Source organism: Cricetulus griseus, chromosome 7 (genome assembly GCF_003668045.3).
Source record: "Cricetulus griseus strain 17A/GY chromosome 7, alternate assembly CriGri-PICRH-1.0, whole genome shotgun sequence".
Classification (NCBI taxonomy): domain Eukaryota; kingdom Metazoa; phylum Chordata; class Mammalia; order Rodentia; family Cricetidae; genus Cricetulus; species Cricetulus griseus.
Window position 1 is genome coordinate 113,486,626 of NC_048600.1, and position 15,059 is coordinate 113,501,684.

The window sequence follows — 15,059 nt, forward strand, 5'->3', positions numbered from 1 at the left end:
TAAAGGTGTGCACCACCGGGCTGGGCTGCTGCCATCTCTTCTGCCCCTTACATACCTTATTTTTTTCAGACAGGCTCTCTCATTGAACTTGAAGGTCAAAAATTAGACTAGACCAGTTGGCTTGGAAATCAGAGCTGGGATTGAAGATGTATGTTGTACCCTGCTCTTTGTTACATGGTTTCTGGGAATCAAACTCTGACTTGTGATTGCATGGTCAATAAGCATAGCTTAATTGGCTAAGCCATCTCTCCAGCCCAGGAGAGCACGTGTAACCCAAGGGCAGGGGCAGAAAGGGCACAAGCCAGCCAGTCTCATAAGCTGCAGACTCCAGACAGCGATCTTCCTGTTTGCCTCCCTCAAACCTAACTAACTCCTTGAGAGTCAGTGGCCAGAGACGAGGATCTGCAGGAGAGGCATAGAGATGATCGTTGTCCTCTTATTGTCTCATCTGAAGGCAGAAACAATGTCCCTAACTGCAGACAACCCCCAGAGCTCAAGACCCAAAGTGAGCCACAAAGGCTGGATTGCACTTGTTCACACCGATCCGTTTTCAGCACTGTAGCATTCCCAACTTCCTCTCCATCTTGCCAGAGGAAAGGGAACTGAGCAGATCTTTGCAGTCCTAGAGAGAAATACCTCTGCAAACCAGTCTGTGTGCCCTAACTTGCCTGCCTCACTCTGCCCACTGTGACAGATGCCCTGGGCTTTCTGAGCACAGAGTGGGTCTTTACAGAAAATAACAAGGCCACACTCAATTCCAAACTGTTCCTAAGCATTATCTTCTTGCCCAGTGCTACAGTTTGGTATCAGGTGGCCCCCAAGGCTTGATCTCCAGCCCAAGGTGCCAAGAGAAGGCCTAGTGCAAGGTTTTAAATCAGTGGCATGGTGGTTTGGATGAGACTCACCCCACACAGTCATATGTTCCAATACTTGGTCCCCAATTAGTAGTGCTGTTTGGGAAGGATCAGATCTGGTCTTATTGGAGGCCCTATGTCTTGGGGACACGCTTTGAGGCTTCAAAAGGATCTCCCCACCCCCACCCCCAGGGTACTCTCTGCTTCCTGTTTGTACATCATCTCAAACTCCCAGCTATCCCTGCTACCACGCCTTTGCTGTGTGCACCATCATGGGTTCTAAGCTGAAACCACAGGTCCAATTTAACACATTCCTAAGTGCTTCAGTTATTTTGTGACAGCAATAGAAAAGGAACTAAGACAATTTGGTGTTCTTTGAGGGGGATTGTGGGGCCCTGGTCTCTTTTCTCTTTTGTGGCCTGGCCACCATAAGGCAAATGGGCCTCCTCCACCATGTGCTCTTGCCATGACTACTCTGCCACCACAGGCCCAAAGCAATGGGGCCAAGTGTTCACAGACTGAAATCTCCCAAACTATAAGTAATCTCTCCATTGATTGCTGTATTTTGTTACACTAATAGAAAACTAACACACTCTAAGATCTTCAGCCATGATTATTGTTGGAGGCCGGTGATTGGCACTCCTTGTCATCAAAGCTTCCAGAAAGATCTAGAGGTTAGCCAGTGATCCTGAACCAGTCATAGTGCCCAGCTCCAACAAAAACCAGGACAGTCCTGAAATAAAGCTGAGAAACACAACCAGATGGAGAATAGGCACAGGCTTTGGCTAGAAGTACTCAGAACTTGGCTCTAGCTCCTAGCTATGTCTGGGCAAGTTTTTCATCTTGTCTAAGCTACCCACCTGCAAATGAGGGTTTCTGCTGAGAGTCACTGAGAATGAAATGGCAGGTGTGTAGGTGCCCAGCACGGCACCTACACTCAGCAGGCATTTGCTAGTCCTGGGTTCCCTTTCCCTTCAGCTCTGCAGCTAACAGCACTTTGGATAACCAGCCTCCTGGACCGGAAGATGTATGAACAACTTTCTCAGAAGTCTAGGAGAACCAGCTCTTCTGCTTGTTCTTTGACAAGAGCCACAGGGAGAACTCCCCTAGTTCTTTATTCTCTACAGAACACAGAGGGAAGGAAACTATAGACAACTGATATGGCAAGGTCCTAATGCATCAATTCCTTCTGGGTTGCCCTGCAGTCTTCTAGGGGTCTGGTCTCAAATCCCTTTAAGGGGGCTGGAGAGGTGGATTGGTGGTTACGAGCACTGGCTGCTCTTGCAGAGGATCCGGGTTCAGTTCCCAGAGCCCACGTGGTGGATAACAATCATTGGTAACTCCATTTTCAGGGGATCCAGCACACTCTTCTGACCTCTGCAGTCACCAGGCATACATCTGGTGCACATACATCCATGCAGGCAAAACACTCACATACATGAATTAAAATAAAAAATAAAATCCCTTCCAGGTCATTATATCGGTGGCACTGGACCAAAAAGTAGAGGAAAGATCCAAGGACATGGGGAAAATCCATACTCAAATGGATCCTTTGTGTATGTGGGGGTGTCTCAGACAGTACCAGCCAGTTTCAAGCCAAGGCTGTACCCATTCCAGGTCAGGATCACACCTGTCCATCCTTACTCTCCCAGACACACATACTGTGACCTACAGACACGCTCCTGGGCTATTCTGGGATTCGGGCTGCAGGCAGAGTCAGACTGCACTCACATGGGATTTCTAAGCTTTCCCACTGTCCTCAAACTTTGCTCTGTGGAGCTCCAGAATCCTATGGGTCCTGTGCCTTGAGGACCAAGGCCTAGGCTGCACACACAACTCGCACACCATGAGCTACGGTTTTTCATTTCTGACTCACACATTGTGTTTATCTGATGTACAGCTTTACTTTTGCTTTTCCTTTTTTTTTTTTTTTTTTTGTTTTTTTTTTTCAGTGCTGAGGAAGGGACCCAGGGCCCGCCACATGCTAGGCTTCACCACTGAGCCGTCTGTATTTCCAGCTCTGAAAACTTGGACTTGATGGTCTGTAGAAGGCTAACATGCTGTGTACTAGGCAGCTCACTTGTTAGCACACTTGCTGCCCTCCCACAGGCGGGGCCTCCCTCTGTCTGCTTTCTAGCAGGAAGAAGGCAAAGGCATGGGGAAGGACTCAGGGGTGAGGAGGGCCCAGCAGCTCTTGGCTGCCCTCGACTTCTCTCAGCGCTCACAGAGGAGGCTTGGTAGGCAGGCATTCCCCCTCACCAGTGCCTGCAGGGCCTGGCTGGGGCGGGCCGTGCTGCTTAGGAGCCCTGGAGCTCCATGTAGTCGCCCTGGCTCAGGATGTGCTGCAGCAGCCCATTGACCACGTCCAGCGTCTCGTCCTTCTCCAGCACAATGTCATAGGAATCCATGTAGCGCTCCCGCCGCTCCTCCACCTGCCCGGGAAAGCAGATCTGAGTCCCCCAAATGTCCCTCTTTGCATCTTTTACTCTCAGGCCTCCAGGGGCCTAGGGTAGAAGCATGCAAACACCATTCCCCAGGGAAAGCCTAGGGAGTTCAGGATGTGGGGTCACAGGCAAGCAAATGAAGAGCATGAGCTGCCACCCTGAACACTTGGCCAATGTCAAACAGACAGTGACAAGAACTACAGACAAATGCCCAGGTGTCACACGTAATCTTCATACAGTTCTGGTATCCAATAGGCTCCAGTCTCTACTAGCTGGGCCCACCCTTACGGACAGCTTTCTCTGAGCCCTTCTGGCCCACCCTATCCATCCCTGCCAGTCTCTGCTCTTTTTGTTTCCTCTTATAAAATCATGCTCTTGCTGGGCGTTGGTAGCTCACGCCTTTAATCCCAGCCCTCGGGAGGCAGAGGCAGGAGGATCTCTGTGAGTTTGAGGCCAGCCTGGTCTCCAGAGCAAGTGCCAGGATAGGCTTCAAAGCTACACAGAGAAACCCTGTCTCGAAAAATAAATAAATAAATACAATAAAATAAAATAAAATCATGCTCTCAACCCTGGCATTTCTCATCTCATTCAAGACAGGGTTTTGAAACCCTGCTTCAAAAATCCAATAAATAAGTATACTTGCCTCCAGGAAAACCCAAGGAGCCATTACACAAAATGAGAGTTAAGCAGGTTAGCAGTGTTTGTGTGAGTAGCATGGGAACTGACATGTGGTGAACACACAGCCATGCACGTATGGACTAGACTGACCCTCCCCTCTTCTCTCAAGTCTTGGGTCAAGCCATAGTGGAAAGTGCTGAGGCACTGGGATATAACTCAATGACAGAACACTTACCTGGCATCTATCAGGTTCTATGTCCCTTTCCAACACACACACACACACACACACACACACCACACACACACACACACACACACACACACACACAGACACACACACACACACACACACACACACACACACACACAACACACACACACACACACACACACACACACACACACACACACACACACACACACAGACACACACACACACACACACACACACACAGACACACACACACACACAGACACACACACACAGACACACACACACACACACAGACACACAGACACACACACAGACACACACACAGACACACACAGACACACACACACACACAGACACACACACACACACACACACACACAGACACACACACAGACACACACAGACACACACACACACACACACACACAGACACACACACACACACAGACACACACACACAGACACACACACACAGACACACACACACACAGACACACACACACACACACACACACACACACACAGACACACACACAGACACACACACACAACACACACACAGACACACACACAGACACACACACACAGACACACACACACACAGACACACACACAGACACACACACACACAGACACACACACACACACACACACACACACACACACAGACACACACACACACACACACACACACAGACACACACACCCCTAAACAGAGAGCATAAATCATGGTATGATGGCATATTCATGTAATCCCAGCATTTAGGAGATTGAGGCAAGATGGTCAGAAGTTCAAGGTCAGCCTTAGCTAAGCTAGTTTGAGACTAGCTTAGGATAATGAATTCCTGTTTCACACCTCATTCTGAGATGGGGGGGACGAGAGAGAACTCACAACTGTGCCCCTCCTCTGTAGCCCTAATCCTTTCCACAGTATCTAGCACATAAAAGGTGTGAAAAGGAACCCATGTAGGAGCCAGAGGAGAAGGCCCAGCCAAGCCACTGCCTACCTTGTCATTTAGGAAGCCAATCTTGAGAATGTTCTGCACCCCAGGGACCCCATCAGCCATAGTGAGGTCCCCCATGGAGTCTCCAAGCAGGAGGATGTTGGTTTTGCCCTGAAGTTGCTGGAAGTAACCAGAGTTCTCACACACGGAGCTATTCTTGTTGTAGGTGTGGATAAGCTGGCCTTTGAAGCCTTGCAGGAAACCCTAAAATATCACAGCAAGAGACAGAGAACAGGGCTAGGGGGATCCAAGTAGCACATGGGTCTGTCATGGAAAAAAAAAAAAAAGAGTTCCCAAACCCAGAGATAATGGCAAAGCTTTACTGTAGCCTAAATGAGGGGCTGGAAAACTAGAGGCCAGGGGCTGGATTTGGTCTGTTTTTATAAATATTTTCATGGAACCCAGCTAGGCTCGTTTGTTTGTGTCTTGCTTTTGGCTGCATTCTGGGAGGTGATGGCAAAGCTGAGAGGAAGTGCAACAAGAGAGTTGCTCTCAGAAGCCTAAGCATGGCCAGCCTCTTACTAAGGCACGAGGATTTAGCCTGGGGCCTTACACATGCAAGCACTCCATCACTGAGCTACACCTCCAATTCTTTTTTTTTCCTTTTTTTCAGGGGGGGGAGGGGGGTGGTGGTTTTGAGACAGGGTTTCTCTGTGGCTTTGGAGGCTGTCCTGGAACTAGCTCTTGTAGACCAGGCTGGTCTCAAACTCACAGAGATACACCTGCCTCTGCCTCCCCAGTGCTGGGATTGAAGGGGTGGGCCACCACCACCAGGCCCCCTTTTTTCCTTTGAGACAGGGTCTCTCTATGTGGCTTTAGCTAGCTTTGAACTCAGAGGTCTGCCTGCCTTTGCCTCCTTAGTGTGAGGATTAAAGGTGTGCGCCACCACTGTGCCTGTTTTCTTTCTTTCTTGTTTGTTTTTTTGTTTGTTTGTTTTGTTTCTGTTTCTGAGACAGGGTCTCACTACACACAGCCCTGGCTGTCCTGTAACTCACTATGTAGATCAGGCTGGCCTCAACCTGCCTCTGCTCCTGAGTGCTGGGATTAAAGGAGTACACTATCATGCCTGGCCTCAGTTCATCATTGTAAGACACATCTTTTTCTATCCCGGCTTTCTAGGCTCTCCTTGAATTTGTTCTGCAGCTCAGGCCAGGCAGGTCTTAAACTTTTAATGTTCCCTCCTGAAGTTCCCTAAGCAGCTGGGATCACAAGTTTGTGCCTCCAGGCCCAAACCACTTGGCCTTTTATATGAGAACTTTGCAATTCCTGCTTTAAATAATGACCCTTAGGTATTCCTGATCTCCATTCTAGTGGAAACCTGTAAATACAAAAGTTGCTCAGTCAGGTTGAGGGAATATTCAGAAGTAAGAGCATCTGCTAACAGGCCAGGGTCAGATGCTCACCTAAAAAAATGTTCTCTGGGTCACAGGTGTGCTAGCACTTGGCTATAGGCCATCAAAAGTGACAAAATTCCACCACTGATTTTTGTTTGAGATCAGGTCTCCAGTAGCCCAGTGAATCTGAACTCATTATGTAGTCAAGGCTGGCTTTGAAATCCTAAGGCTGCAAGTGATGGGATTAAAGGCATGTGTCGTCATGGCTGCCCACTGAGAAGAAGTGAAAACCTGAGTAAATTGGAGCTACTTACCTCTGGCTTTCAATACACAAGTCCAAGCATAAGCCTTTTGGTACTCAGGGTGACACACAGCCTATGATGGTGCCACAGGGCTATGGTGATAGAGAGCTGACTGTTGATCCTTTTAAAGTAACACAGGTTGGGTGTGGTGGTGAATGGTTTAGTCCCAGCACTCGAGAGACAGAGGCAGGTGGTTCTCTGTGAGTTAGAGGCCAGCCTGGTTTATACAAGCCTGGTTTATACAGTTATCTCTAGGACTGCCAGGGCTATAGAGGAAGACCCTGTCTCAAAAAACAAAAAAGAAAACCAAGTAACCCAGAAGTCAAGTGCCACGATTCACACCTATAGCCCAGTCACTCAGGAGGCGAGGCCGGAGGACTGAGCGAGCTCGGGAACTCCAGGCCAGCCTGGGGAAATAGCAAAATTCTTGTCTCAATGAAAGAAAAGAGAAACCAGACTAAAAATGCCCTCAGAGGGCAGAGGCCAGTTGGCCAAGCGAAAAGGCACCCGGGCTGGCCGCCCACCCCTCCTCTCTTGCAGCCCAGATGAGAGGTGGCTCACATCCTCACTGAAGTCCATGTAGTTAGACACAATGTGGATGTTGGGGTGGAACACTTTCATCTGTCGGATAATTTCTTCCAGGATATCGCCAATGCCCGCCGAAAAGATGAAAAGAGGAATGTTGTTTTGGTAGAGTGTGTCAAAGAACATCTTATATCCCTCCCTGCAAAGAGATCAGAGAATTGTGAATGGCATGCCCTTGAACTCAAGGGATCTACCTACTTCTACCTCCTGAGCGCTTGGATTAAAGGTATAGGCCACCCCACCACCTTTTTTCTTTAAAAACAAAAACAAAAAACTAGGGGGGACTGGAGAGACAGCTCAGCAACTTTAGGAGTACTTGCTGCTCTACCAGAGGGCCTGGATTCAGCACCCACATGGTGGCTCACAACCATCCATGACTGCAGTTCCAGGGGGTCCAATGACCTCTTCTGGCCTCCTCAGGCACCAGGCACACATGGTACACACACACAGGTACATGCCAAACAATTATATACACAAAATAAAATATATAATAAATAATAAATTAATGTAAAAACATTAATTTTAAGGTCTGTGCTTTTTTTCTTTTTTAATTTATTTGCTTATTTTTATTACATATACAGTGTTCTGTCTGCATGTTTGCCTATATGCCAGAAGAGGGCACCAGATCTCATGATAGATGGTTGTGAGCCACCATGCAGTTTCTGGGAATTGAACTCAGGACCTCTGGAAGAGCAGTCAGTGCTCTTAACTTCTAATCCATCTCTCCAGCCCAAGGTCTGTGCTTTGAAGTGGAGCTTATGGTAGCTTGTTTAAGACCTTTAGTTCAATACCAAGACAAATATATATATATATATATACATACACCTCATGTGATGGTATATGGCTATAATTCCAGCACTTAGCAGGCAGAGGCAGGTGGATCTCTGGGTTCAAGGTTATCCTGGTCTATAGAGTAAGCCCCAGACACCCAGGGGTACACAGAGAAACCCTGTCTCAGAAAAACCAAAATGAAATAAAAAGATAAAAAGCCAGGTGGTGGCAGCATACACCTTTAATCCCAGCACTTAGGAGGGAGGGAGAGGCAGGTGGATGTCTGTGAGTTTGAGGACAGCCTGGGCTACAGATCCTGGTGCCAGAACAGGCTCCAAAACTACATAGAGAAACCCTATCTCAAAAAAAAAAAGAGGGGCTGGAGAGATGGCTCAGAGGTTAAGAGCACTGACTGCTCTTCCAGAGGTCCTGAGTTCAATTCCCAGCAACCACATGGTGGCTCATAACCATTTATAATGAGACTTGGTGCCCTCTTCTGGCCAGCAGGCATACATGTAGGCAGAACACTGTATACATAATAAATAAATCTTTTTAAAAAAAAAAAAAAGAAAGAAGAAAGAAAAAAACATAATACCAGTCAACCAGAGGGACCCCAGAGTTGTGGGGGTTTTTTGGTTTGTTTTTAAACTATCATTTAAAAGTAGGTGGCTCTTGGGAGATGAAGGCTTGGCTATTTTTGCACAGCAGCCCACTGAAGCAAATGGCTTTGAAGCCACCTTTTCTTCTCCCAGCCACTGACTCCATTCAACCCTCCCCAGCATCCTCTGCCTGGGTGAAACCGTTTTAGACTGGCTTTTATTTTTATTTTTGCTTTTCCATGCCAAGGGTGGAATCCACAGGCCTCCAACAGGCCAGGAAAGTATTTAACCAGGGAGCCACACCCCACTCAACCCCCAAAGCTGCTCGAACTAGTTTGTGGAAAGACTTTTACAGCAAGCAGCTTACCTGAGCATCGCAGTGGACTCTCCAACCACTTGCGCTATCTGGAATTTCTGTATCCTCTGCTGGCACAGGAGATTGTGGGCTTTGGACCACCTAGGAACAGTTACCCCAAGGCCCAGTCACCCCAGGAAATCGAGTGCCCTGTCCCTTATTCCCTCTGGTAGCACTCACTGGGGGAATGAGCACATTCTGTCCCACAGAGGCATTTCCTGAAGGACTTTAAGTGATCCTTAGGAGAAGGGAGACCAGAGCTGTGCAGTGGACTAGGGAGATCAAAACTCCTCCTAACCTCTCCCTAATAGGGACCTTTGGCTCTGTCCAGGAATGCCAGTGTGTTTTTTAATGGGGTCTTGTGTGGCACAGGCTACAACTTCCTATGTAGCCAAGAACAACCTTGGTCCTTCTGCCCCCAACTTCCAAGTGCTAGGATGATGTACTTACACCACTATGGCCACACTTAGTGGTGTTTGTTTCTACCAGAAATTTTCAGTTTGATTGTGTCCCCAGGTTACAAACTGGAACTCTGTGGTGGTTTGAATGAGAATAACTTCTGTTGGCTCAAATATTTGAATGTTCTCCAAAGCTGGTGGGACTGTTTGGGAAGGATTAGGAGTTGTGGCCTTGCTGGAGGTGTGTCACTAGGGGTAGGCTTTGAAGTTTCAAAAGCCACGCCTGCCTTCCTGCTGCCGTGATCCCTGACACGATGGCCATCACCCTCTGAACTGTAAGCCTTCCCAAAAAACTCTTTCTTCTGTAAGTTGCCTTGGTCACGCTATCTTAGCACAGCACTAAAAAAGTAGCTTCGACAATCCCCAACAGAGGTGTTGGGCCAAGCAAGGGGCTTTGTCCTCAAGAATGAATAATGTAACTAGGTTATAAAAAGGTAAGTTCAGCCTCTTACTCTCTCTCTTTTCTTTTTTCCCTGTCACTCTTGCCCTCTTTTAGCTCTTCTGCTATGAAATGACACAACAATCAAGTCCTTAGCAGATGCCAGACCCTTCATCTGGGACTTCCCAGCCTCCTGAATGAACTCTGTTCATCATGTGTTATCCAGACTGTGATAACTCTGTTACACTAGAACAAAACACACTAAATGAAGGTCACTTGCTGCTTATCTCCCAAGCCAAGGCATTTCTAACTTACTCCAAGAAGTCCCTGAGGTTTTCCACTCTAGCAGCAGCAAAGAGCCAGGGTGTAAGTGGATGTTGGTTCTTAGAGCTGGGCCAGTGTCATGGCCCTCAGGAAGGAAGCTCACTGAAGCTCTGGAAGGACAGTCATGCTGGCCCACAACATCTTCAGTCACAGGAGTTCTTCCTTGTCAGTGCCACTTACCACTGTACCATATGAGGCAACTTCTCTTTGATGGTCTGGTGAGGGTCGATCTCAATGGGATAATAGTGGTGAAAGAGCGCTGTGAGCTGGGACAGCCAACAAGGAGAACGGTCATTAGTGCACATCACATTGGCCCCAGTTAAGACAAAATCACCTCAAGGATGGAGTTTTACGTGAGAAAGTTTTCTTCAAGTCTTCATGTGGGAATACCCCATTTATGAAACTCGAGTTTCTCCTCCCGATTCTCAACAGCTCGCTATTATATACGATTTGCAGTGTGGTTGCATTCACAGAGTTCATCACTCGTCGGCACGACCCCGAGAATGAGGCTTAAGAGTCCTCACATGAGCTAGACTTGGTGGCCCATGCCTATAATCCCCACACTTGGAAGGATATAGGTAAGTATATATTGCTTGCTATCCAGGCAAGCCTAAATAGTAAAACTATGTCTCAAAATCAAAATATAAACATACACAGACAGGGGGTGGGAAGACAAGAATTGGGAGCGGGGATGCAGCCTGTCGGCAGAGAGCTTGCCTAGAGCGCAATCCTCAGCTTTACAAAATCAATGGGGGCTGAAGAGTTAGCTCAGTAGTTAAGAACACTTGCTGCTCTTGCAGAGGACCAGGGTACAATCCCCAGCATCTACATAGCGGCTCACAACTGTTTATAACTCTATTCCTAGAGGATCTGACACCCTCTTCTGACCTCAGTGGGCACCAGACATTCATGTGGTATACAGACATAAGACATAAACGCAGGCAAAACACATAGACACATAAAATAACAGTAATAAAAACTAGTCAGAGCCGGGCGTTAGTGGTACACGCCTTTAATCCCAGCACTCGGGAGGCAGAGGCAGGTGGGTCTCTGTGAGTTTGAGACCACCCTGGTCTACAAGAGCTAGTTCCAGGACAGCCTCCAAAACCACAGAGCGACTCTGTCTCGAAAAAAAAGAATAGTCAGTGAGACCTTGGCATGGTGGCTCATACCTTTAATCCCAGCACTTGGGGCCAGAGGCAGGATAATCTGTGTGAGTTCAAGGACAGCCTGGTCTACAAAGCAAGTTTCAGGACAGCAAGAGCTGTTACACAGAGAAACCCTGTCTGAAAAAACCAAAAACAACAAGAAACTAGTCAATGAGGCAGACATTATAAGTAACAAATGTCAAATAAGAAGTGGAGATGGGGGGCTGGAGAGATGGCTCAGAGGTCCTGCTCTTCCAGAGGTCCTGAGTTCAATTTCCAGCAACCACATGGTGGCTCACAACCATCCATTATGAGACCTGGTGCCCTCTTCTGGTGTGCAGATATACATGGAAGCAGAATGTTGTATACATAATAAATAAAATCTTTAAAAAAAAAAAAAAGAAGTGAAGATGTAGCTCACCTGGCTGAATGTCTGCCTAGCACGCATGTGGACCTGGGTTTCATCCCCAAGAACACATAAACACACATAGGGTGTGATGGCACATACCTACAGTCCTTGGGAGATTAGAAGTTCAAAGTCATCTTTAACCACATAGCAAATATGAGGTTAGCCAGGTCTACATGAGAACCCATGTCAAAAAACCAAACATGGACACAGAGAGGACAATGGTTAAAAGCATTTGTTGCAGCTGGGCGTTGGTGGCGCATGCCTTTTGATGCCGGCACATGGGAAGCAGAGGCAGGTGGATCTCTGTGAGTTCAAGGACAGCCAGAATATCCAAGGCTGCACAGAGAGACCCTGTCTTGAAAGACGAGGGGGGAAGGGAGGGAGGGAGGGAGAGAGGGAGAGGGAGGGAGGGAGAGAGAGAGAGAGAGAGAGAGAGAGAACCACGTGACAGAGTTATCTACTAGAATGAACTCAACAATATATAATAGCCTAGCCTGGCTCTGCTCCAGCAAGCACCACTCAGACCAAAAGCCTGGAGTCAAGTAAACCAAAGGCCAAAGCTCTAGAGCTGGCCTCTCAGTATTTGTATGCATCATATAGAAATGAATCAACATTTATTCAGAGCATTCCCCATATCTGTTCTCTTACCAGAAAGTAGCATCATCAAGGACATGGCACAATACAGTGGGAAGAGATTGGAACAAAGTATACAAAATCAAGACATGCGACTCAATTGAATGACCTCGGACAAGATGGTCAGCTTTTTTTTTTTTTTTTTTTTTGGTTTTTCAAGACAGGCTTTTTTTGTAGCTTTGGAGTCTGTCCTATAACTCACTCTGTAGACCAGGCTGGCCTCAAACCCACAGAGATCCACCTGCCTCTGCCTCCCGAGTACTGGGATTAAAGGCGTGCACCACCAATGCTCAGCTGCTGTTCAACCCCTTTAAGCAGCTGTTTCCTCACCTGTTAAACGGAGACAGTAACATGATAGTTCTATCCTCCATCGGGAGTAGAGGGTTGTTCAATAAGCACAGTGCTCACACATGAACCACCCATCATCCTGTCTCCATCAGTAGGGAAAAACTGCTCTCATGCATTAAGACTAGACTCAGAGGCTGGAGAGATGGTTCAGCAGTTAAGACACATACTGGTCTTCCAGAGGACGGGAGTTCAATTCTCAGCTTCCACTTCAGGTAATTCGCAACCACCCATAACTCCAGTTCCAGGGGATTCTCTAAGGGTGCCTGAATGCATATGTCTCTGTCCCTCTCTCAGGCATGCTTGGTGAGCTATCTCTGAGCTATATCCCAGACTCCCTCTTTTTGAGACAAGGTCTCACTACATAGCCTTGGCTGGTCTGGGACTTGCCACGTAGACCAGGCTGGCACTGAACTCATAGAGATTCACCTGTCTCTTTCCCATGAATGCTGCTCAGATGCCTCTTTTTTCTTTTCTTTCTTTTTTTTTTTGGGGGGGAGGGGTGTGTTGAGACAGGGTTTCTCTGTTAGCCCTGGATGGCCTAGTACTGGCACACTTTGCAGACCTTGAACTCAGAGACCTGCCTGCCTATGCTGAGATCAAAGGCGTGCGCCACCACTGCCTGGCTTCCTTTATGCCCTGCTTCCTTTTTCAAGCTTTTTATGTTGAGGTAGAGTCTCACTAAGTTGCCCAAGATGACTTGAACTCCTTCTGGAGTCCATGCAGACCCTGAACTTGTGAGTCTCCCGCCTCGCTCTCCCAAAAAATGAGAATTATAGGCCTTCACACTGTTTTGGTTTTTTTGTTTGTTTGTTTGGTTGGTTGGTTTTTCCAGACAGGTTTTCTCTGTGGCTTTTGGAGGCTGTCCTGGAACTAGCTCTTGTAGACCAGGCTGGTCTCGAACTCACAGAGATCTGCCTGCCTCTGCCTCCCAAGTGCTGGGATTAAAGACATGCACCACCACTGCCCGGCTCCACACTGATTTAAAGAATGAACTTTCTTAAGATTGCTGTCAGGGAGTCTGTAGTTCAATCCCAGAAGCCTAGCCATTTTTGAGCAAAGAAGGGAGTGACCCACCTCTTTGCGACAATCCTCACTGATGATTTTGCTGTTATCCAGAATATCTGAAAAAACACAAAACTCCCTTTACTTGCTCCTTAGCAGCTGTCATTCTGAGCCCTGCAAGGAAGTCTGAAATGTGACTTACTGTGGGAAGAGGGGCATCGCTGTCCATTGTAAGCAAATCTGCTCAAGGTCATGTCAAAATCAGAAATCACCTAAGAGACCAAAGAGAGACGATGGTGGCTGACGATGGTGGTAGACGCACCTTCTAACCTGGCCTTGCCTCAGCCTGGGCTAACCACAAGTCTAATCGGCCACTCGCTGCCCAGTCAGCAGCAAAGCCTTTGCAAAGCTAGAGACAGAGCGGGGAAGGAAAGGGATCCTGTGCCAGTACACGAATTAACCTTGAGGAAAACAAAATCCCCCGAGTGCGCGGGTGACTCTCAGTGGCATCTTTTCTCAAATGCATCGGTTCTTTCTTACGGTGCCTTCCGACCTTTCTGGCTCTCCCCACCTTAACTTCTTGTGGAGCCAGCTAGCCTGAGATAGCGGGGCAGCCAGGCTCCGCCCACTTGCTTTCTGAAACCAAGCGGCGCCACCACGCAGGACTACTTTGAAAGTTGGCTGTTGGGACAGGTAGGCTCACTCCCGAGGCGAGCCGATCTGTTTGTTGACGCTCACTCTGGGCAGGCTCGCAGCGTGCGCATCGGCTCTGACGGGAAGGCCGCAGGACAGGCACCCTTCCGCCGCCCGGCCCGACCGTGCCCCGCACCCCGGTACCTGCAGGCGATCTCCTCCGCCCCTGCGAAGGGCGCCCACGATTTCCTGCACCCGCCCGGGCTGCCGCATCAAGACCGTGGCCTTCATCAGACTGTTCACCTGTCGCGAGACCCGAGAGCCCCGCTGACCCGAGCGCCACGATGGGCACCGGGGCAGCCGGGCCTCCCCGCGCCCGCGATCCCGCCACGCGGGATCGCTCCCCACCGCGGCCTCACCTCCTCCGCCATCGCGCCGACGGCCTGGTGGGCGGCTCCGAAGACAGCGCCCGCCCCGCAGCCTCACTGCGCAGGCGTCGTCTCGCTAAAGTAGCGCTGGACTGGGGGCTGTGGGCCGGCCGTTTGCAGGCTGGCTCAGGAAGCTGGCAGGAGAAAAGGGGCAGGAGAAAAGGACCCCAAGACTCTGGGGTCCTGTGTATGGACTGTCATGAGGCTTTGCTGTGTA

General features: G+C 48.6%; 1 protein-coding gene across 1 annotated transcript; it reads right to left on the reverse strand.

Annotated features, from left to right (window-relative positions):
- Positions 1-2,759: 2,759 nt before the first annotated feature.
- Positions 2,760-14,967, reverse strand: Nt5c3b (5'-nucleotidase, cytosolic IIIB). Its single transcript, XM_027428158.2, has 9 exons — positions 14,834-14,967; positions 14,619-14,717; positions 13,984-14,053; positions 13,854-13,900; positions 10,422-10,507; positions 9,093-9,182; positions 7,332-7,494; positions 5,138-5,338; positions 2,760-3,286 (listed from the first exon to the last, which is right to left on the reverse strand). Exons 1-9 carry the CDS (start codon positions 14,843-14,845, stop codon positions 3,152-3,154), a joined length of 903 nt encoding a protein of 300 aa, XP_027283959.1. The 5' UTR covers positions 14,846-14,967; the 3' UTR covers positions 2,760-3,151.
- Positions 14,968-15,059: the final 92 nt, after the last annotated feature.